At 51.7% G+C, this 24,076-nt stretch overlaps 1 protein-coding gene across 1 annotated transcript in view; it reads right to left on the reverse strand.

Moving 5' to 3' along the window:
* LOXL2 (lysyl oxidase like 2) overlaps nt 1-24,076 on the reverse strand; it is a 98,242-nt gene that overhangs the window by 27,158 nt on the left and 47,008 nt on the right. The window contains exons 4-6 of the mRNA XM_007961936.3: nt 14,397-14,608; nt 6,885-7,107; nt 2,535-2,718 (exon numbers count right to left, since the gene is read on the reverse strand). Of these exons, the coding sequence (XP_007960127.2) occupies nt 2,535-2,718; nt 6,885-7,107; nt 14,397-14,608 (619 nt within the window). The remainder of the gene's footprint in view (nt 1-2,534; nt 2,719-6,884; nt 7,108-14,396; nt 14,609-24,076) is intronic.

Consider the following 24,076-nt stretch of genomic DNA (forward strand, 5'->3'; position numbering starts at 1 on the left):
CACAGAGAGCAGAGCCTGACCAGGACCTCACGTCTATGCTGGTGAGGCTGGAGCCAGTCAGAGCTGCAGGTGCTGTGCGTCCAGTCACCTTGTTTCACAGTGAAGAATCTGAGGCCCAGAAGGTTGCTCAAGGTCACCAAGCAAGCAGGTGGCCGGGCAGGGAGGAGGACTCAGATTGCCCGACTCCCAGTCATTGCCCTTTCACGCCTCCTGGCTGTGGGTGTGGTCACTGAGTCCATCAGCTAGAGCAGGGCTGAGGGGCTGACCCTGTCTGCTCTGTGACTTGATATTAAATGTGGTACTTTTCCCTTTCTGCCTACTGGAGTTACCCCGCCCAGCATGACAGGAGATGATCAATCATCCACTGGTTCTTTCCAGGACAGCATCAAAAATGCCAAATGCCTCTTTCTCCCAGAGTTCTGCAGGCCCCTGGAAGCCTCTGGCTGGTCTGGGCAGTGAAATAATTAGGTCACATAGCACACACCCATGATAAATGGAATGTTAATGTCATCGAGGGCCTGTTTACTCCTCAGAATGAGTGGACTCTGTCCTGTAGGCCCTGGGAGAGCACAAACCCACACGCTCGCCAATCAGTAAATAACTGCAGGGATAGTCAAGATCCAGGGAGGCCGAGTGCAGTGGCTCATGTCTATAATCCCAGCACTTTGGGAGACTGAGGTGGGTGGATCACTTGAGGTCAGGAGTTCGACACCAGCCTGGCCAACATGGTGAAACCCCGTCTCTACTAAAAATACAAGAATTAGCTGGGTATGATGGTGCACGCCCATAATCCCAGCTACTTGGGAGGCTGAGGCAGGAGAACTGCTTGAATCAGGCAGGCGGAGGTTGCAGTGAGCCAAGATCGCGCCACTGCACTGGGTGACTGAGTGAGACTCTGCCTCAAAAAAAGATCCAGGGGATCCTGAGGAGCTCACCGTGCCCAGGGAAGGAGCACTGTTATATGGCCCAATGGAAGCTGCCAGGTGGCACAATGTGACCCAGAGTACGCCCCAGACCCCCAAACTTCAGTGCACACCTGGAAGCTTGCACAGACTGGAGAACAGAGGCAGAGACGTTCTGAATGTGAACAGGACTGGGCCAAGGTGGGCATAAGGAAGAAGCCCACGTCTGAGAGAAGACTTGGCTTTCAGTCTTTCTCTGCCAGCAATGATTGGGGTGACCTCAGACTTGTTCTCCTCATCTCTTGCACTAGAGGACCTGAGGTTTCTCCAGCAGTACTGTCCATGATTCCAGGACTCTCTCCAGGCCTCTGGAATGCAGGCCTCCTTCCAACATCAGGAGACCCTGTAAGAGCTGACCAATTGCAGGCCAGGATGTGGGGACGCTGAAGAAGGAAACAACCAATGGCACTAGACAGATGAGCTCCACTTCTAGAAGGAGGAAAGCGCCACGGTCTTTGACTCAGCTGGAGGCTAAGTTCAATGCAGGATTCTAGAGCCTCACACCGAAAACCACTGGATGTGGTGTCAGGCCCTGGGCTAGTAAGGACTGTCATTTCCTCCAGGCTGTGATCAGTGACCTCACCACATTCCTTTCTGTGGGGTGATGCCCCGACATCTGACACTATGGAAATATCCCCTCCCCACTGGACAGGCCACCCCACCCCGTGTGTGTAGCCCATTCTGCTTCCTATCCATCCCTTCCCAGCCATAGCAGCCGACGGTCTGCAACAGCCTCCCTGCTGGTCAAGGCTGAAAAAATTCCAGGAAATGACTAGGACTTCTCTCGCTCAAGTCACAGTTGTCTCGGGGAGGGCTGGGCACTCCTAGACTGCACAGTCTGTTTGGGGTAAAAACTCCTCCTGTTCAATGACCAAGGCTCGCAAGGATAAGTGGTGTTCGTGAGGCTTCCTGGGGAGGGGAAATGGCCTCTTCTGTGTCATCTTCTAGCTGCAACATCACTTTCCACCAAGAGACCCACTTGAAAGCCTCTTTTTCTTCTGTTTTTTTGCTCACATGAAAGATTTGTTCAGGACAGTTAATAAAAAGCAGGCCCTTTCTTAATTAGTCTGAGGACATCCGGAGGGCGGCATCTTGTCCCCTTTCTCTGCTGTCAGGCAGGGACTGTGTGCAGGGCTGCGCCGGGGAGGAAAAGTAAGATGGCATTTGGTCCTTTTGTTGTACAGAGTGGTTCAGTCTGGTGAACTCGGAGGCCCTCTCCTGCAGGAGGGGCCTGAGAACCCCGGCTGTTTTGGTGGGGCAGCAGAGACCACTGGGTTAGGAGCTGGGAGACCTACGGGGGAGTATTCATTGGCCACTAAGAGGTTATCTCACCTTGGACGTTTACTCTGTGTTTTGGGCCTTAGCTTCCAAATCCATAAAATAGGGTCTCAATGTTCTCTAAGGCCCCTTTCAGCTCTGTCTAGGGAGAGGCCTGGGATTCTCTCCCAGGCAGCCGCCAAAGGGAGGAGGGAAAGTGAGGACTGCCCGAGAGCTGACGGCCAGCAGCCAGGCTGTGCTCACGGCACCACGCTCCCGGCAAGAGAGGCCCCCTCTAGCCTCCCCATTCCTTACCTTGCCCCAGTCGGGAGCCAGTGACTGCCTCTTTGGCACTCCCAAAGCCCAGCTCTCTGCAGACCACACTGGCCGACACCAGGTCCCACTTGTCGTCGCAGACGGTCCCCCATTCTCCATTTTTGAGCACCTCCACGCGGCCCTCCCCGATGTAGGCACCGCCTCGCAGTCGCACCAGGGGTTGCTAAAGAGACATACGGTCCTGCTGAGTACAGATGCTGATGCACGTTCAGCGGGCGACCACTGTCCCCTCCCCCTCCCTTCCCCGCCACCCTGTTCCCAGGCCAGGCACTCAGTCTGAGAGCTGCAACTGTGCTTGATGTATGGATGTGTGTGTGTGTGTGTGTGTGTGTGTATGTCGTGGGTGTGTCGGGCTGTGGGAGCTTACTCTACAGAGTCAGCTCTGGTGCAAGCTGCCTTTGCAGCCCTCACATGGAGCTTCTGTCCTGGTCCCCTGGGGAGCCCATCGGGAACTGTCAATCACTCATCACCCCAACCTATGCGTGGCACAACCTTCCATCAGCACTTCCCCCACCAACTCCAGAGCTTCATGCTTTAGAGCTAGAGAAAGAAGCGCCTACCCTCCAAAGTCTGCAGATTCCAAATGCATCATAATTCTTTCTTATAACAAGGCTGCTTCTGAGCAAGTTTGAATCAACCTTGCTTATAACACAGTGCTACAGTCTAGGCCTGCGGAGACTCCATAGTACTAGGCAGGCACTGGAACGATTCTGCTATGCACAGCAACCAGAGGCAGGAGGGAGCAGACGGGAGAACGGGAAGACAGGGAGCTGGAAAGCCAACCTTCACACAGCCACGAGTCACAGAACGGATGGGGAGCCTCACACTGATTTGTCCCAGGGCTGGGGGCATGCCCAGCCTCCCCGGATTTGACTCCAAGTCCCAACTGGCCTGACTCCAGAAGATGCAGCCAACCAGCTATGCAGAGAGGGTGGAGAATTACAGTTTGAACACCCCTAGTGTTCACTGACAGTCTGGTAGCTTTAATCTCCTTGTGGGCTTTACTGAGTTAGACAGGAGTAAGACACTCTCTACGTCTTGGTCACAGTGGATCATGTCTTACAAGATGGGAGCTGGGTCACTTGACTCCAGCTGTCCACATAGCCGGGTTTGCATCTGTTTCTCTGCATGTGTGTGCATGCACGTGCATGTGTGGCACATGTGTGTGTGCAAGCTCACCTGCATGCATGCTGCATGTATGCACATGTATGTTTTGGAGAAGGCTCAGAAGCCTGTGAGGCTCTCAGCTACTGCTGCTGCTCAATTCAACTCCACAGAGGGAGTGAGGAAGACTGTGTAGCCATTCTAAGTGTGTCACCTCAGACCAGAGTCATTGCCTGCCCTGGCCTATGTTGTCCTCAGCCCATAACTGCCTTCACTCTACCACTGATGGCCAGGCTGAGACAGGCCTGGGTGGAGGTGACCTTTTCAAGCATTCACGTCCACCAGCTACGTTGAGGGGGATGGCGTCATACAAGAACCTGCCTCTCCACCAACTGTACCTTGGGGCTGGCCATGGCAGGGTGGGGTGCTGGGACAGTACCCAGATTTACAGACCTCAGGGACTGCCCTGACTCTGGCAGTATGGGGAGAAGAAGAAAGGGGAAAACGCCCAGTGGCTGCAGGATCTTTTATCCTAGCTTTAAAAGAAAACCCCAAACAGAACAAAACAAGTATAACTGCTGGCTGGCTCCAAGCTCTGTTTTCTGCAGAATGGTGGCCTCCTGCTTCCCTGACCTCCCTTCCCCAGCTGTCTTCCCACAGAGTGGACCATCCATGACCTAAGCTTAATGGAGGCAGAGTGTCAAATAACCTCGCCCCAGCCCGGCAGTGGCCAAGCAGTCGGCTGGCCCCAGAGGAAAGAAAGAAACCAAGGGAAAATATGATGTAAGGCACGCTCGCTCTGTTTTAATTGGTTTGGTATGAACTTGATTCCTTTTTTTTAAACCACACAGTAGAGGAATTCCAAGACAGTAGGATCTGGTATTCTGGATGACACACAAGGAAAGCTCAGAGGCTCAGGCTGAGGCTGTGGAAAGGATGTGGCCATCAAATCATTCACAGCGGGCAAGGAGGGTGGAGGTTTAGGGGGTGGTGGGCTGACTGTTGGAGGAGGGGGAAGTGGTGCTGTCCAGGTATGTCCTGGAGGCACACATATGATGGTGTGGTCACCTCTGTGCTCTTCAGAGGCCCTTGAGGGGACAGAGGAGGCAGGGCCTCCTGAAAGTGCCAGGAAGTTACTCCTAATAGTTCCCACTCCCTCTGGCTGAGGAGGGCTGGGCTCGCAGCATGCATTCTGCTCCCCTCACTGAAGGTTCGGTCTTTTGTTCAAATCATCACCAAGCCTGGGAAGGGGAAACCAAGTGTGGTTTATCCAGCTCTTGCCATGGTGTCCCTTTTCTATTGGAAGAGTGTAATCACCTCGTTTCCAGAGCATGTCTCAACAAAGAGGGGAGACTGCAGAGGGGAGAGGGGAAAGAGGGAGGGTAGAGGACAGGAGACAAAGGGCATGGTTGGGGGAAGGCTGGTTGGCTCAGCCTCTGCTGCTCCTGCTCAGCTGCCTAGACTTGGCTGACACACCTGGTTGACACACTCTCTGCCCCCACCCCAGAGCTCTTCTCCCTCCTCTGGCTCCCTCTTACCCCCGACTTGGTGACAGCCCAACTGGAACTCACCCCTGCCAAGGTGATGATGACTACGACCATCACGCTAATCAGATGCTGTCTCGTCTACTCATGCCGAGTCAGCACACAGTGCACTAAGTACTGGGGTTTTACCTGGCACAGGGAACCAGCCCCTGAGAAATGATCGGTCACTTCTCCTATCCCTCCCTCTCCTCTTCCCAGTTGCTGTTCCCACCCACTCACCAGATATTAGCTGTTTCCTGAACACAGAAATCACAGAGACCCTTTGATGGATACAGGAAGAAGGAAGAGGAGGAGAAAGAAAAGCCAATCAAGAAGAGACAGATAGGGCAGCGGCTCTTTTTCAGAGGCTGGGTCAAGCCTGCCGTGGTTAGGGTGCTTTACTTGTTCTAGGAAATCGGCCCGTTAGGCCAGGCACGGTGGCTCACATCTGTAATCCTAGCACTTTGGGAGGCCAAGGTGGGTGGGCCATCTGAGGTCAGGAGTTCAAGACCAGCCTGGTGAACATGGTGAAACCCTGTCTCTACTAAAAATATAAAAATTAGCAAGGCATGGTGGCGGGTGCCTGTAATTCCAGCTACTCGGGAAGCCGAGGCAGGAGAATCACGTGAACCCAGGAGCCAGAGGTTGCAGTGAGCAGAGATCATGCCATTGCACTCCAGCCTGGCAACAAGAGTGAAACTCTGCCTCAAAAAAAAAAGAAAAAAGAAAAAAAGAAATCAGCCCATTGAAATGGGGCTGTTACTTTATATGGGAAGATGTTCATCTACATTTTAGGAATACACTCACACATAGCCCCATACACTCACACACCCCCACACACCCCTCACATATACCCCCACATACACACATCCCCCACACACACTCACACCCCCACACATATACACCCCCCACACTCATACACGCCCCCACACACACCCCCCACACATACACCCACACACCCTCATACACCCCCACATACACATACTCCCCACACACACACACTCCCCCCACACACACCCCCACACACCCCCACGTACACCCCCCCACACCCCACACACTCACACCCCCCCACACACTCATATACACCCCCACATACTCATACACACGCCCACACCACCCCCACACACACTCATACACCTCCACTCATACATACCCCCACACACTCGTACACACACTCATACACAACCCCCACACTCACATACCCCCCCACACACACTCATAACACACACGTGCTGTTTCACATAAGTATAATGTGACTAATGTATGGATGACTTAGGATAATGGCAGGTTTTCTACCTTGGTGGAAGCTTTTTAAAATTGTTATCCTTTCTGTTGCAAAATAAACCAAACATGCTTGAAAACGTGTCGTTGGCTGCATGTACTTTTCAGAGTTGGGTCACATTTCCAGTTCTCCTTTGGGAACTGTGCAGGGGCACAAGGTCCCTGTTGCACACCCTTCATCGTCTGTTCCTGCTGGGTAAGCAGACAGTGCACAGCCTATGACAACTGATGCTGGGGTAGTCCTCTCCCCCAGATGGTCCTTCTCTGCAGAGGGCGCTCAGGTCTCAGAGTAAAGCAGCCACGATGGTGATCTCAGCTGAGGCCACCCTTCCTCACTCTCCTGGGGGATCCTGCCTACTCCCTCAACACCCTCCCATCCCCTCCAGGTGCCAAGTGGCCACACCTCATGCCCTGTCCTCACCTCTGGCTTGTAGGCTTTCCGGAATCTTGAGGGTCCATCAGGGCTGAAGACCTGCCCAGGCACACAGCTCACCACGGCCGGCAGCCCATTCTCACAGGTGACATTCTTCATGGGGTCCAGTGACACCTGGGGGCCCAGCTTGCAGCTGGAGATGTGGGCCTCTGTGCCAGTGCAGTCCATGGAGAATGGCCAGTAGCGCTGTTTCCTCCGTGAGGCAAACATTCTGCAGACAGTGGGAGGGGACAGGTGATCAGGGCATCATGACACCTATCCTGACTCCTTCTGCAACGAGGCAGAACAAGAGAGACTGGGCCCTGCTCCTGGAGCTCAGCCCTGCTTCACAGAGGGGTCCTAGCTCAGTACATTCAGCCAGCATTCACTGAGCACCTCCTAATGCCAGGTGCCACACTGGGCACTGGGGGACAGGACCCAGAGCGTGGACAAGGCCTCCTGCCCTCAGGCAGCTTTCATTCTAGGAAAGAAAGGACTCACTCAATGTAGTGAAGTAATAATAATAATGAAGCCCAAGAATATAGAATGCACAAAGGTATTTAAAACAGGTGAGATCCCTGGTCCTAGAAAACCCCTCACAGTCCAAGGTAAACCATTTGTTTACCCTAACTCTTCAGATAATTCCAACATAATTTGTTGTCATTCTTTTTTTTTGAGACACAGTCTCTATCCCCCCAGGCAGAAGTGCAGTGGTGTAATCACTGCAACCTCCGCCTCCCAGGTTCAAGCAATTCTCATGCCTCAGCCTCCTGAGTAGCTGGGACTACAGGTACCCACCACCATGCCAAGCTAATTTTTCTATTTTTAATAGAGATGGGGTTTCGCCATGTTGGCCAGGATGGTCTTAAACTCCTGATCTCAAGTGATCTGCCTGCCTCGGCCTCCCAAAGTGCTGGAATTATAGGCGTGGGCCAATGCGCCCGGCCTGTTGTCATTCTTTAGCTTTATTTTTCTTTGTCAATGAGCAGTACAAGCTGATTGCTAAACTCTCCCAGTGATATACAAGATTAAATTTGTATTTCCAATGAGAAGCAATGAAAACAGTCTTAAATTACTCCATCTGTTGAATCAAAGTACAATCTGCCTAGCAGTAGAAATTATAATCGAACAAAACTGCTGCTTCCTGCACCCAGGAAGATGAGTGAGGTTGAGGTTGTCTCTGTACCATATCCAAGGGAAGCCCTTAGCCTGTATTGCTAGCACAGGCAAAGTGTTCCTTTGTATGTTTCTTTTTTTTTTTTAAGGCAGAATATGGATGCAGGTAATTCAGTGTTTTTTTTTTTTTTCTGATAAGTAATAGATTGTCCAACAAAAAGGATACTGTACCTCAGTTTCTCATGTCCAAAATCAGAAGTAGTAACAGTATCTACTTCACTAGATTGTTATGATAGTTTATTTATTTCTTTGTTTTTGTTTTTGTGTTTTTTTTTTTTTTTGAGATGGAGTCTCACTCTGTTGCCCAGGCTCAAGTGCTTTGGTGCGATCTCAACTCACTGCAACCTCCGCCTCCCAGGTTCAAGCAATTCTCCTGCTTCAGCCTCCCGCGTAACTGGGATTACAGGTGCCTGCCACCACACCGCCTAATTTTGTATTTTTAGTAGAGACTGGGTTTCACTGTGTTGGCCAGGCTGGTCTCGAACTCCTAACCTCAGGTAATCTGCCTCCCTCGGCCTCCCAAAGTATTGGGAATTATAGGCATGAGCCACCACACTGGGCCATAAATCTGTATTTGGAGGTAGTGTCCAAATTTCTGCAAAGTCATATCATTGTAAGGAGGCCTTGGCAGGAGACTCCTTCACCCCGTCTGGGTTCCCATGACTCTAGCCCTTTAAGAAGAGGCTAGCACTCTGGAGAGGTTGAGGTCTTCTGGGACGAGGGTGGTCTCGAACTCCTGACCACAGGTGATCTGCCCACCTCCGTCTCCCAAAGTGCTGGGATTACAGGCATGTGCCACTGCGCCTGGCCTGTGGTGACAGTTTAAATTCATTAACACTTGTCACTTAAAATAGTGCCCAGACATAGGAAGGGCTACATAAGAGTTTGTGAAATAAATAAGTAAATAAATAAAACTGTATTTGGTTAAAGAAAAAAAGAGAAAGAAGAGTGAGAGGAGGGAGGGATTTCGCAGTTGGAGTGATGAGAGACGACGTTACGGAAGAGAAGACTTTAAATTGGGCCCTGAATGATGGTGGAATTCGAAACAAGGGAGGTCCAGGAAGGCCCTGCTGCCTGCTCATGCCAACCCAGCTTTTCAGGGCCCATGTGCTTGTCCCTGCATGGCAGGACCCAGTGAGATGCCAGAAGGAGCCAGCAGAGGGGCCTCGCTGGGCAGGCTGACCCCAAGACAGGGCAGAGGCGAGATCCCATCCCTGCGGGTCCAGCAGTCCTGGAAGTACCACCTTTATCTCAGTGTGAATGGAGTGTGAAGACAGAGGAAGGGCAAATCCTACAGACACAGTTATCATCTCTCCTTAACCCAAATCTGAGACTTGTTAGAATTCTAGTGTGCCTGTGAATGCAATGACACGGAATCTTGCCGAGGACTATCCTGGCAAATCCAGGGTGCGTGCTCACCACAGCGGCAGCCCAGAGCAGAGAACTGCTCAGGAGGGCTATTAATAATTCCAGGAACCACTGCCCTCCCGACATACTTCCTGCAAGGCCCCTGCACTTGGAAGCCTACACCATGTTCCATGACGCCCCCACAAGGGGCGGGAGAAGATACTTGGCGGGGGGGAACACCAGCTGCTCAGGGATTGGTCAGACCTCACTGCCTGCCTTGGTTCAGGAAAACCCCTCTGCTTCTAGCCTTCAGTCAGCGCCACCCTCTCCAGGAACAGATGTCCTGCGTTCTAACTGGACAATGCAGAGCCCACAGCAAACAACTGTCCCCAGCAGCCCAGATCCCTCTGACATCAGCCCCCAGGAATGTGCTGCAGACCCTCTAGCACATTCAGGCCTCGCCGAGGCGCCCCTCCCCTCCTCCATCCCAGTGTTTCACTGGGGACAGGCTTCTGAGCTGCAGACGGAGGCCCTCGGTGGGTGGTGGACAGCCTACCCGGCTCCAGGCCTGGAGACTGGAGGGGTGACTGGAGTGAGTGAGGCAGCCTTGGGTGGAGTGGAGCAGGAAGCCTGCCTGTGAAAGAGGCAGCTAGGCCAATAGCTGGGCTGTAGGAAGAACACGGAGCTGGACTGATTCAACCAAGAGTCCTACCCACCGGCGCTCCCCTGACCTAGAGTGAAGGCAGATGTGGGATTCTGCCAGCTGCTGAGTACAACTATTTCCATGATGCTTTCTGGAAGTGGGGAAATAGCACAGGATGGATTTGAGATGGACTTAAGCTAAAACCCCATAAGCCCCCACTTTGATGTTCTCGGTCTCTTAGTGTCAGCTCAGAACCAGTGGCTAGTAGTCCGAAAGATCTGATTATTTCCTTTTCTCCAATGCACGCTCATCCTGGTGAAAGGTGCCTTTGGAGAAGTGGGAGAAAGAATACAGTATAAATTTCTGGCAGGGTACCAGGGTGCTTCCTTGAGGGTACCCAGCCTTTCCCTCATTCAAGAACTTGTAAAACTGGCTCAAGTATGGGAATGGATTGAGGGGTCATGACTGCTTTTATGATTCGGGATAGACCTTTTGTTTGCTTGGCCTAGAACTTTTCTGCTTATACAGATTATTAAGTACGAACTTAGTAGGCTTCCTGTCTATTTCACTTCGAGGAACACCATGATCAACCAGCCAACACCACAGGTCTGCAGCAGTCAGACTGATCGCTGCTTTGACTCCACTGTCCAACAGGGTCAGCACGTCCACCTTTGGTAGTACTACAGCCACGGGACCCCTGCCACCCTGAAGCCAATTACTCCCATCGCATTCAGGTCACTGGTTCAGTGGCTGCTGTTCCTGCTGTGAGTCCTGGCCTTCAGAGAAGAGTGATCACAGCTCCTCAAGGAGGCTGGGGCTCCTTTCATATATTTACTTTTCACTGTCAAGGTGAAAGGTGTGTCTTCAGGACAGTGTGGGTGAGGAGGTCTTAAAGGTAAGATCCATTCTAACATTCAACCTCCCTAAGCTTTTGAATTCTGTCTTCTACACACAACAGAGGCAGGGTCAGCATTTCTGCTTACTCACTGTGGGCCACACTTTGGTCCACATTTCAGTTGATCCACCAAGCAAACCGCTGGAAGCCTTTCTAACTTCCTGAGCTGCAACATTAAATGCAGAATCTCTGCTTAGAGAGCTCATTTCAATTAAATGATGTCAGTATTGAGATCCTACTTTCGGGAGAACAAAATCATGACTACACAATGCTTCCTCCCAGCACCAGGAATGGGGGCCTGAAGTTTAAGCTTCATTAGCTTCAAGGTACATGTATTGTACCCCAGCCCGATGTGGAAGTCAGTGCCATGGCCAAGCCAATCAGAGAGCAGCCCTTGGTGAGGAGCCCCTGACTCTACCTGTGGCTGCAGAGGCCTCTGGGGTGTGTGCAGGTAACTGGGGGGTATTAGTCCATTCTCATGCTACTAATAAGGACATACCCGAGCCTGGGTAATGTATACAGGAAAGAGGTTCAATAAACTCAACAGTTCCACATGGCTGGGGAGGCCTCACAATCACGGCGGAAGGTGGAGGAGGAGCAAAGGCACATCTTACATGACAGCAGGCAAGACAGCGTGTGCAGGGGAACTGGCCTTTATAAAACCATCAGGTCTCATGAGACTTATTCACCATCATGAGAACAGCATGGGAAAAACCCAGTCCCATGATTCAGTTACCTCCCACTGGGTCCCTCCCACGACATGTGGGGTTATGGGAGCTACAGTTCGAGATGAGATGTGGGTGGGGACACAGTCAAACCGTTATCACTAGGGGAAGCAGAGGTGCTGAGGAAGAGCTGCAGTTGGAGGCCGGGGGGCAGCTCTAAGGCTTCCGAGTGGCCACCAGCCCAGCAGGTTCACAGAGGGAGCCAGTCCAGTAAGGCAGCAGTGGGGCAGGGGGCCCAAGGTAGGGGGCCCTCAGGGGTTAAGCAGGTGAGTTTCTGAGGCTATAAGGTCCTTCAGGGACCTTGGTGGATACATGGAGATTACTAACTCCACCCCAGACTGAGAATTACTTTGAAAATAATTTCCTGCATGGCGGGAGGGAAGGGGTCCCTTCCTGGGCCTCAGAGGTGTGCTGCCAGCAACAGCAGCCACAGACTGTAGGAAGAGGGAAAGGGACACGGGAAAGACGCAACCAGAAGCCACTGCTTCAAGTGCCAGGCAGGGGGTGGTCCTCAGTCTGGCCTCCAGACCTCTGCAGTCCTCAGCCTCTGAGCAGGGCCCATTGATATCCCTAGCCCCAGGCCAGTTGTGCCCCAGTCCTCAGACTGGCCAGTGCTTCTGAGCTGGCCCTACCCCGGGGAGAATAGGAGCTGCAACGGGGCCAGCAGGTGGAGACCGCTGGGTGGTGCTCTCTCTGGAGCAGACCTGGGCTGTCCTGCAGGCTCTGCTGGGTGTGGGCTGTGACACCCTGAATCCACTGCCCTTCAGGCCTCTTCCATGCAGATCCAGGGCTTAGGACAGTGGTCTCTGAGACTTACCATTCCTTAGGAGTCCTAGCCCTTTGCTGGCAGTTTAGCCCCGACAGCCCACCGAGGCACAGAAAGTCTTCCCAGCACCTTTCTCTTTGGGGCACATGTAGGCCTAACTGTCAACTGACTCCCAGACATGAACACAAAATGACAGGGACAAGCTGAGAAGGTCGTGCTTCCCCTCCCACTCCTCCGGTAGGAAGGCCGCCCCATCTCTCCAACTAGAAGGCTGCGGGAGGGGCTGGTTTCCAGCAGCTTCTGTTCTTCATCTCCCATCATGCAGACAGCACCACCCACCACCCGCTCCTTGGATCGCTCTCAGCCTTGGAAGCCTTGTCCTCCCTGTCCTTGAAAAGGCAAAGCCACAGACGCGAGGGTGGGAGGGGCAGGGAGGGGGTTCCAATCCAGCACGTAACAGGATTACCCAGGGCCCAGCTGCTGAAACTGGCCTGAGATCAACTCCTCAAAAGCCGAGAAGGACTCCAGACTGGCCACGGTTGGGAGATGGCTTCCAAACGTCATCTGAATGAGGCGCGTGCTGTCCAGCTCAGAACTGCACCAGGCTGGGGGCACTGGTAGGGCCAGCCAGGTAGGAAGCCTGCCAGGGAAGGGGTTTGCTTTTCTTGGCTCCAACTGGTAAGAAAAGCTGAGAAGGTGTCACTAAGGAAGGAGTCAGGTGGGAGTTCTCCAGAGTATTCAGAGGATGGCGACTCCTGGTGCCAACAGGAAGGTCTGGGCCATGTCTGGGGACTGGGATCACCATGGTGGTCACCCTGGGGTGTTGTGTGCTTATTAGCTGGGCAGCTCTGCGGCCGCACTCATTCACCCACACAGGGGGCTGGGGGCTGGGACCAAAGTATGGCCCACCCCATCCAAGCAGGGCTGGGCCAGTGTCAGGGAGGGATATGTGGTCTGCCCAGACCCCAGGGAGCTGGTGAGTAGAGCTGGGGCTTCAAGCCAAGTCTCCTGACACGGAAACCATGTCTTTTCTTCCTCTGATTTGGAAGGAAAGAGACAGTGCTGAGAGTCTGCACTCTAGGAGTGTGGACCCTACAGCTGGACACAGGGGACCTCCAGAGGCCAGGATCTGCCCCTTCCTGGTTCTATCACCTTTCTCCAGTTTACTCAACTCTAAAACAGACTCCTATTTCCCAGTGGTGTTGTGAGGATTAAATGACTGAGAATAGTGCCTGGCACACTGTAAGCCCTTAGTAAAGAGACGCTACTATTCCTATCATTATTAAGAGGAGGGAGGAAGACCCCATGACCAATCAAGTACCCCAAGTATATGCAGCCATCAGCTTGTTGGGGTGCTGGAATCCTTCCATTGGACACCCCTTAAATCAAACGACTCCAGGTTCTATCCCTGTTTACTTTTTCCCCTACTGGGAAATACTAACCTTAGAGACCATCACAGCATTGTCAGATTTAACTGGGATTGGATGAAGTGAGCTGCATTGATCAGTTTCTCAACTACCTGCTGCAATTTCCAGATTTCTCAGAAGAATCATTTGCCGAGGGCAAGTAAACATTTCTTCTTAAGTTGGTGTTGTCTCTGCCCGGCCTGGCCAGGGTATTATCCTAGCTTAGCTCAGTCCCTGAGCTGGCCGGCAGCACCCCGAGCTGGGGTTACCTGGACTGGGGATACCTTGTACCTCACTGCTGCAATATACCTTCCCTCAGGCTACTCTAGGGATTAGGGTCTATCTCCTATAGACGTGTGAGTTCCTCAAGGGTAAGGATGCCACAGGGCGTCCTTGAACTTGCTGCCTGGCCCGGCCCAGGAGCTCTGTGCAGGCTGCCTGCAGGGATACTAGCTGGCCTGGCCATGCCTGGCCAAGGAAAGGCCACCGCCAGGGTGGACTCTTTTAACTAGGTAGGCAGGGCAGATACCCTCAAAACCACCTGTTTGGTGCAGTCCTCTTACTTGTACACTTTGGTGTTGTATGTCCTCTCCCCAGGGAAGCCGAACATGCCGCAGACCACGCGGGAATTCTTGGCCGTCCAGTGCTTGTCACAGATCTGCTTCCAGGTCTTGCCCTCCTTCACCTCCACGTAGCCCTCTGTCACCGGGGTGCGCTTGCGGTAGGCCGAGAGGATGGCTCGAATCCGAATGTCCTCCACCTGGATATTCAGGTTCTGGGAAGAAGGAGGTGTGGAAGGAGAGGGTTACCCTTCTGGCCTGCCTGCAGACACACCAGGCAACCAGTCCTTCTTTAGCGATTACCGGCCGGGCCTGCTGCTGGCCTGCCTGTGCCCTTGGGCCCCGCAGTCAGCTCTGGGCACCTCCGAGGGGCACACGGCCCAAGCTGCAGTTAGAAAGCGCTATGCATGGGAGGTAGTGAGGCTGCCAGGACCCAACAGGGAGTGGGGTGACCTGGAACAGTCAGAGAAGACTCGGAGAGCCCATGGGCTTCTGCCACATCCAAACCTAAGATCTTGGAGAGCAAAGGGCAGCGGACTCCTCCTGCACAGGCCTCGAAATAAATGCATGGGAGAGAAAGTATTCTTTGAATGTGGATTTTACATTTCACTCCAAAGTACTTGTGTATGTGCCTGTGAGTGTGTCTGTGTGTGTCTCCCTGATTCACCTTTCAGTAAAACTTGAGTTTCAGATAGAGGAGCCCCAGATGTCCTGAAGCTGGTGGTGCCACCCTGTAGACTACCGTATACCCCAGGGGTGGGCATTCCTCTGTTCAAAAATCCTTAGAGAGGCCTGAGAGAAGGGACAGGGGTTAGAGAGAAAGGAAGCAGAGATTCCTGGCGTTGAGTGTGCTGTGTGCAGAGACCCACACCTGCCGGCAGGGATCAGGGAGGTAGGGTTGGGGACAACTATTTGGCTGCAGCAAGGAAAGGAGAGACTGCAAACACTTTGAGGTTCCCTTCCCATACCCACCCCACCCATCAATCTGTGGAGTAAAGGACAGGGGCTGGGGTCAGGGTTGGAAAAATTCATTGGCAGGGCTCTTTGGGAGGAAGTAGAGGAGGGCTGGAGGGGCAGGGGCGGGAGGAAGGCGCCTGCCTGCCTGCCACATGGGCACTCCTCCTCCCTCGACGTGGGGCTGGAATGTCCCTGTACCACCTAGACCTCCCGGGGATGTGGAGGAGAGGGGGCCTCAAGAAGCTAAGCTGGATGAGAGGAGCAGAGGTTCCCTGGAGTTACAGTGGCACTTTTTAATGCCTTTCCAAGACAGGCCATAACAGGCTCCAAATTCTATGGAAGCTCCCTCCCGAATCAGTCACCGCCAGCCACCACCAGCTCTTCCAACAGTCCCTGACTGAGTCCCTGCCTCCGTCTGTCTGCCACAGGGCCAGTCACCAAAGAGCCTCTTTTTTCTTTTAATTAATTAATTCTTAATCTTTTTTGAGGCAGGGTCTCACTCTGTTGCCCAGGCTGGAGTGCAGTGGTGTGATCAGGGCTCACTGCCGTTTCCATATCCTGGGCTCAAGCAATCCTCCTGTTTCAGTCTCCCAAGTAGCTGGGAGTACAGGTGTGCACCACCATGCCCAACTAATTTAAAAATATATTTCAGAGACGAGGTCTCCCTGTGTTGCCTAAGCTAGTTTCAAACTCTGGGCCTCAAGGCATCCTCCTACCTCAGCCTCCCAAAGTGCTGGAATTACAGGTATGAGGCACTGTGGCTGGCTCTTTCTAAAACACAGATCTAACCTTGTCCCTTGGCTAGTTCCTCTTTGTCTATGTAATACCCTAATATTGAGCAAAATGCTCTCAGCCATTCAGGACTGATTCCGCCTATGCCTCCAGCCCCCTCACTGTTCCCAGCTTCACATGGATCCGCAAACACCACAAATTGCAGCATATAATAGCAACAGCTACTGCAAAGCACACGCCAGGTGCCCAGCCCTATGCGAAGTGCCTTCCTTGCGTTCTCCTACTTAACCCTCACATGCTGTAATGAGGTGGTTGATAGCTATTACCATCCCCATCTTACAGATGAGAATACCAGCTGACTCCAGTTCCCTCCCCAGGGCCACCCCGAGGTGCAGGGGAAGACACACACACTGTGAATGGGTCAGGGACTGGGAGGTGGGGCTGGTCCAAGCGGGGCCGGAAGGCAGGAGGAACCCAGCATCCCAACTGCCCCAGCCCTGTCCAGCCGAGATGCAAATAAACCACGAGTTTGAACAGAACCATTCTTCGGGTGCCCAGGGATTCAGGTCTCCTTGCCACAGGCTTCAGGGTCTACAGCCAGGCCACGCTCTCAGGTCCTGAAAGGCGGTGGAAAGTACGTGGGCCTGGAGTGATGGCACTTGGCTCCGTTTCCTTTCCACCACAGCAGAAGGAATGCTGCCAGCGGCAGGATTATGCCTTCCAGTCTGGATGCTGGATCCTTTACAGCCTCATTCAGGCCGCAGGACCCGTGCCACCAAGACACGTGGACAGGGGCGAGCCAAGAAAGGGCCTGAGGTCTAAACCCAGCCCACGAGCCGGCCCTCTTGTGTCTCTTCCCACCTCAGGAGGCCGGGCTGGAATTCCAGTGTGTAACTGTCATGCCCAGAAGGAAAGTTACTGCCTAGCATCAGGCCTGTGCTTCACAGGGCAGGCGGCCCGGGCTGACCTTCAGTTCACAGATCCTCTCCCCTGCATTGGGCAGCAGTGCCGGCTCGCTGCAGGGAAGATGTGACCCCCAACACCTGGCCTCCACAGGAGGAGGAAGAAGGTCCAGCTGGAGGAGCTCAGTAGACCCCACTGGAAAGAGTTATGTGGGCCTGAGGCCAGCATACACCAACCCAAACGCCAAGGGAGCTTGCACTGGTTCCTGCGACGATGCGGGACAGGTTCCTCCACTGAATATGGCTGGTGGGAAGAGCCTCGGGGGCTCTACGATGAAGGCAATGCAACCTGGAGAAGAGAAAGAGCTAGCACCAGGGGTCATCATCCTCATGCTTCCACCGACTCACTGCATATGAGTTTATGAATCTCTGTGTGTGTGTGTGTGTGCATGGTGATATGTGCTTGATGGTCTGTGTGTGTGTGGTGTGTATCTCTGGGTCTGTGTGTGTGCACGGTGGTATACACGTGATGCTGTGTTTCTGAGTGTCTGCATGTCCATGTGTCATATGAGCCGCTGTATATGTCTGTGTGTGTGTCTCTCTGGGATTGTGTGTCTCTGGGATTGTGTCTGTGCGCATGATGATGTATGCATGACAGGGTTGTGTGTGTGTGCCTGTGTGTCATGTGAGTCTCCGTGTACTCTCTCTGTATGTGTCTATGACACATGGGTTTCTGAATGTATAAAGTATGCATCTATTTGTGTGTCTTGTGCAGGAGGAAATTCTGAAAGGATCTTGTTCCTTGCAAGGCCTTAGGAAAACAGTCAGGATATGCTTTGCATTCATTCCTTCAAACTGGAACATCTTCTCTTCTTCTCCCTCCAAAGAACCAAAGCCTTCCCAGTCTTTAAGGTGCAAATCCATCTTACTCATTCATTCATTTAACAAAATGCAGTCTCTGCCCTCCCTGGGCCTTGCTGGGTTTCCTCCTTACACCCCAACCCCAGCAGCTTTGAATAATGACAGCTATGGGCATCATTTATTAAACACCAATTAATTGCAGGCTAGGTTTCATTCAGAAAACTTTACATCCACTCCACTATTTAATCCCCATGGCAGCTTTCAAGATAGCTCATGGTCCACCCGTTTAGAGGTAAAAACATGATAAATCTTGGCAAGCTTTTGGAAGTTACCCAAGTTCACACAGCCAAGAAGTAGGTAAACAAGTATGCAAATCGAGTTCTGACTCCAAACCTGTGCTCCAGGCTCATAATGACCACTGGTCTCTGAGCAGTCCTCATCTCATGCCTGTGTCCAATACATCGCCTGGTACTGAGAGTGACTCACCCAGAGCAGGGCCTGGGGCTCAGAATTCTGGGTGTCCTCTTCAACCAGCTGAAGGGTGCTGGTGCTGTGCACATTGCAAGCCCAGCGCCCCATGTCGAGGGGCAGTGAGTCAGACTGGATTGTGTACGTGAGGGGAGAGCTGGGCTCCCGGCATTCTTGTCTTCGGGCCAGCGGGAGGAGGCAGGAAAACCCTCTGGGGCACACATTCGATGCTCACACTAGCTAACCAGCTCACAGAGACTTAGTTAGACCTCTCAGAAAACACACACACACACTTCACTGCTGTGGAATCCCTTCCATGACCACAAGTGTTAGGATATTTTTTGCCCCGGGAGCTTGGTCCCAAAAGTGAAGAGAAAGTTTGAAATATTGAAATATACACACTTTTTTTCTTTTTTTAAATGAAAGGCACTCTAGACTTGCTAATTTAAAATTCAGCTCCAAATGCCAGGAGCTGGTCAAGCACCCTGCACATATTAAAATTCAAGCTAAAACCTGATGCTGTCCCTCCTGCCAGAGACAACAGTGCACCCAGGCCTCCAGAAAGCTTCCCTCCAAGAGAGACACACAGACACTCCGGGAAGTGTGGTCCTCAGAGCTCATCACATCCTCCAGCAGGGCCTGAGGCTCTGGGAGTGATTTGCATCCGCTCCCAGAAGGGAAACACAGCTAGGCAAGGGACTTGTCACTTCAGCTGGAGAGGAAGGGAGCTCTGGGCTCTGACTCTCAGGTTTATGCCTGAATGACATTTAACATTCGCAGCATCTGTGCATGACTTGCCAATTCCAGGATGCCATAGTCTGGGTCTGTCGCCAGTGAGGAAAAGTCACCCATTTTGAAAGTCTAGCTGGAAGTTGCATCAGGGAAAGGTACAAGGAGAAGCAAGTCAAGCAAGCCAGACTACGTGAATCCACATCACAGTTGCCCCAAACTCTCAGCACTAGGCACGTTGGCAAGGCTGGGTCTTAGCTCAGCGGTCATTCTTCTTCCCTCTGTTCTAGAAGTCATAATTTAATATCAGCCCAGGCTTTCTGACCTGAGAAGTCATCCTGGGGGTGAGGAGGGGTGGGAGGATAATGCTGGGAAGACATAACATCATGCCAACATCTCAACGAGAATGCATGAGTGTCGACTCTAGCCAGCCTCTGCTCACCTCGCATGCAGCCTCCCACAACCACCAGCAAGTTCCTGCATCTTCCTCTCAGAGCCTGCAGCTTTCTTACTTAGGCTATTTAAAAACAAAACAGGGCCGGGCGTGGTGACTCACACCTCTAATCCCAGCACTTTGGGAGGCTGAGGTGAGCAGATCACTGCAGATCAGGAGTTCAAGACCAGCCTGGCCAACATGGTGAGACCCCATCTCTACTAAAACAAACAAATAAACAAACAAACAAAAAAACACAAAAAACCGCCGGTCATGGTGGTGCATGCCTGTAATCCCAGCAACTCAGGAGGCTGAGGCAGGAGAATCACTTGAATTCGGGAGGTGGGGGTTGCAGTGAGCCAAGATTGTGCCACTATACTCCAGCTGAGGTGACTCAGTTGAGCAAGACTGTATCTCAAAAATAAATACATAAATAGGTGGGGCGTGGTGGCTCACACCTGTGATCCCAGTACTTTGGGAGGCCAAGGTGAGTGGATCATTTGAGGTCAGGACCAGCCTGACCAACATGGTGAAACCTCATCTCTACTAAAAATACAAAAAAACAAAACAAAACAAAAAAAATTAGCTGGGCATCTATAATCCCAGTTACTTGGGAGGCTGAGGCAGAAGAATCACTTGAACCCGGGAGGTGGAGTTGGCAGTGAGCTGAGACTGCGCCACTGCACTCCAGCCTGGGTGAAAGACCAAGACTCCGTTTCAAAAAAATATAAATAAATAAATAATAAAAACAAAACAGGCTGGGTGTGGTGGCTCACACCTATCATCCTCATGCTTTGAGAAGCTGAGGCAGGAGGATGGCTTGAGGCCAGAAGTCCAAGACCAGCCTAGGCAACAGAATGAGACCTCATTTCTAAAAAAAAAAAAGTTAAAAAATTAGCTGGGCACCAGCAATCCCATTACTGGGTGTATTCCCAAATGATTATAAATCATGCTACTATAAAGACACATGCACACTTATGTTTACTGCAGCACTATTCACAATAGCAAAGACTTGGAACCAACCCAAATGTCCATCATTGATAGACTGGATTAAGAAAATGTGGCACATATACACCATGGAATACGATGCAGCCATAAAAAAGGACGAGTTCATGTCCTTAGCAGGGCCATGGATGAAGCTGGAAACCATCATTCTGAGCAAACTACCACAAGGACAGAAAACCAAACACCGCATGTTCTCACTCATAGGTGGGAATTAAACAATGAGAACACTTGGACACAGGGTGGGGAACATCACACACTGGGGCCTGTCGTGGGGTTGGGGGAGGGATAGCATTGGGAGAAATGCCTAATGTAAATGACGGGTTGATGGGTGCAGTGGGCCAGCATGGCACAGGTATACCTATGTAACAAACCTGCATGTTCTGCACATGTACCCTAGAATTTAAAGTATAATAATAATGAAAAAAAATTAGCTGGGCACAGTGGTACCTGCCCATAGTCCTAGCTCCCAGGAGGCTGAGGTGGGAGAATCACTTAAGCCCAGGAGTTTGAGGCTGCAGTGAGCCAGTATTGTGCCACTGTACTCCAGCCTGGGCAACAGAGCGAGATCTCTTCTCTAAGAAACAAAACAAAACAAAACAGTGGCCTCCCAGATACAGACCCATGTCCCAACTACCAGCTTGACACTTTCCTCAGCACCTGAAACCAAGCACATTCAAGATGCCTTCACCTCTTCCTCTTTTCATCGAGTCACTGAGGGACACGCCTGCCTCCAGCTTTGCAGACCTTTGTGACCATCTCTCTTCCTCACTCATGCGCCCATTCAGCCCAAGCAAGACCTTCTCTTTGCCCTTCTATTTGCCTGCCATTCTCACTCCCAATTCCCAGTCAGCTGTGCAAGGAGAATTGTGCGAGCATAAGAAAGGGCGTGATAATGCTGTCATCTTACCTAGGCCCACACTGTCTCCTGGCCTCTGGTTTCTTCTCCCATCCGTTCATCCTCTTTGACCACAGTGCATTCAAGGGTCTTGCTCAGATCTTCCCGGTGGCACCCTCGCGTTAGGCCCAAATCACACCTTGCCATTCTCTGTCCCTTCTTTCTACCTATCAGAATCCTGCCAGCCCTCAGGGAAATTGTTAATCATTTGTTCATTCAAAAATATTTGTCCAGTGCTACCATGTCCCAAGTGCTGTGTGAGACTCTGAAAGGACAGGCATGGTCCTCGCTGTCATGAGGTCCGTGATCTAGAGGAGGAGAGGCAGTACCAGCATCGCTGTGAAGCCCCCTTCCCTGCCCCCAAATAGCACATCCACACGTTTCATTTCTTCTTTATTCCTCCAGCACTGGTGTCTGGTGACTCATTGAGTTCTTGGCTTATGCTGACTATCTTGTACTAGTATTTACTTTTCCGCATCCTTCTGCCATTCAATTGGACTGTGAATCCCCTAAGGGCAAAACTGTGCCTTATTCATTTTTGTATTACCCACACAGTAAGAAATTATTACTGGTTCCTTCCAACCACGTCTGAGGACTCACTATAGCCAGACACAGAGTGGGTCCTCAAACATGTTTGGAAGGAACCAGTAATGATTTTTTCAAAATCCAGCAACAGGAGTTTAGCTTAGCTAGACATGCTGTGCGCCCAAGTTCAACATTTTAATAGAGACTTTTTTTATTCTTTAATGCAAAATAAACAGCTACGTAGTCCTCCCCTCTCTTCCTAACATAAGCATGACTTGTGTGACTTAAGGACAGGAGAACATCTGTGCTTTGTCCAGGCATCCTTTTGTCACCTGAGCTCCCTAACACCCTCCCCCCTTTTCCCTTGAGATCTGGCACCAATAAATAGTTACTGAACTGAATTAAAAGCCGTCTGATCCTCAGCACACAGTTAGATGGCTTGGCTAAGTGGGTATTATCTGTACACAGTATGAGGCATGTTGTATTCCAGGAGTCTGGCTATGTTGTAATTATCCCTTTTTGATGATCCAATCAGAAACTCTTAGTTTAAGAGGCTGCTGGGGGGCTGAGCGCAGTGGCTCATGCCTGTAATCCCAACACTTTGGGAGGCCGAGGCGGGTGGTTCACCTGAGGTCAGGAGTTTCAGACCAGCCTGGCCAACGTGGGGCTCTACTAAAAATACAAAAATTAGCCGGGCGTGGTGGCACGCACCTGTAATCCCAGTTACTCAGGAGGCTGAGGCAGGAGAATCACTTGAACCCAGGAGGCAGAGGTTGCAGTGAGCCGAGGTCACGCCATTGCACTCCAGCCTGGGCGACGAGAGCGAAACTCCAACTCAACAAAAAATAAGCTGCTAGTAACGTTCTTTAGCCTGTGACTTCTTGATGGAAGAAAGTGGGAGAGGAAAGGCATTTCAACAAATTCTGTTCCTCAGCTCTAGGCGACAGAGGCCAGTGGGGGCAGGGTGGGGGTGGCCTGGAGAGCTGAGGTCATGCTGACACCACCAAAGGAAAGAGCCGGTAGTCTGTTGGGGCCTTCCTCCTGTAAATCAAAAGCTTTGCAACACTGCTGGAAAACTGAATGCTCTGTGTTTCATTTTCCAAGCAGGCAGCCACTTGGGTAGGTAACAGAGGCTGCTTTTTTGGAGAACGGGCAAGCCCTGCTGTCGGCAGGAAGCCGGTGGGACACCTGCTCCAACAACCAGTCCCTGTGATCTAGCAGTTCCTCCTGTCCTGGTCAGGCCTGACTGCCCACCACACACCCTCGTGGTGAATCTGGGGTTCTCTTCACAGCCATCATCACCATGGTAACACAGTCATGATGCATGAGATTGTTTCTCCACTGCTGGACGGTAAGCTCGGGGTGGGCAAGATGGTCCGTTCCATCACTCCCTTTATCCTCATGCCTAGTGTAGGGTCTGGTGCTGAATCGAAATGTATGAGTGAATGAACGAACAGATCCTTAGCAACAGGCTCCTGGGGATGGGGTTCTGGGAATTCCATGGCATTGACACCCAGCATAGCTGAGGTGACTCAAATAAGCCACTTAGGCGCATTGCAGAACCAGGCTGACCGCTGCCCACTCTGCCCTAGTCACGTCACCAGACCTCTCTGCAGAGTGGCTCTGCACACCCAGGGCAGGCAGAGGCTTTCTCTGGCCCAGCTCAAGCCCCCACTTCCTCCAGATAGCAACTATCCCACAGGTTTCCTCATTCACCTCTGTCTTCTCCAAACTGCCATGCATTTGAGCACCCAATCACATTCTTCAAAGTCTGAGTACATCCTGTCCATGTATTTATTTCATCTAAAACAAATTATAAGCCTCCTTATTCATGTGTGCTATCTAACAAATAAATAGAATGTTATGTATTGGTTTATTTCATCTCACGAAGAGTTATAATGGTATTTATACTTTTCAAAGCATTGTATCTACAACACCCGGGTCAGAAACCAGGTTCCCATCTGTTATCCACATACACACCCTTCTGCATTTCAGATGTTCAGTTGGGAAAATAGGTCACTCTAGAACTACTTGCTTTGTGTGTCCCTTTTGGTAGCTGGCAAGCCCTGGCTATATACAGGCTCTTAGTAAATAGAATCGCGGAATGTGAGGGCTGGACGGGATCTTTTTTTTTTTTTTTTTTTTTTTTTTTTGAGATGGAGTCTCCCTCTGTTGC

The sequence above is a fragment of the Chlorocebus sabaeus genome, chromosome 8, assembly GCF_047675955.1.
Source record: "Chlorocebus sabaeus isolate Y175 chromosome 8, mChlSab1.0.hap1, whole genome shotgun sequence".
NCBI lineage: Eukaryota > Metazoa > Chordata > Mammalia > Primates > Cercopithecidae > Chlorocebus > Chlorocebus sabaeus.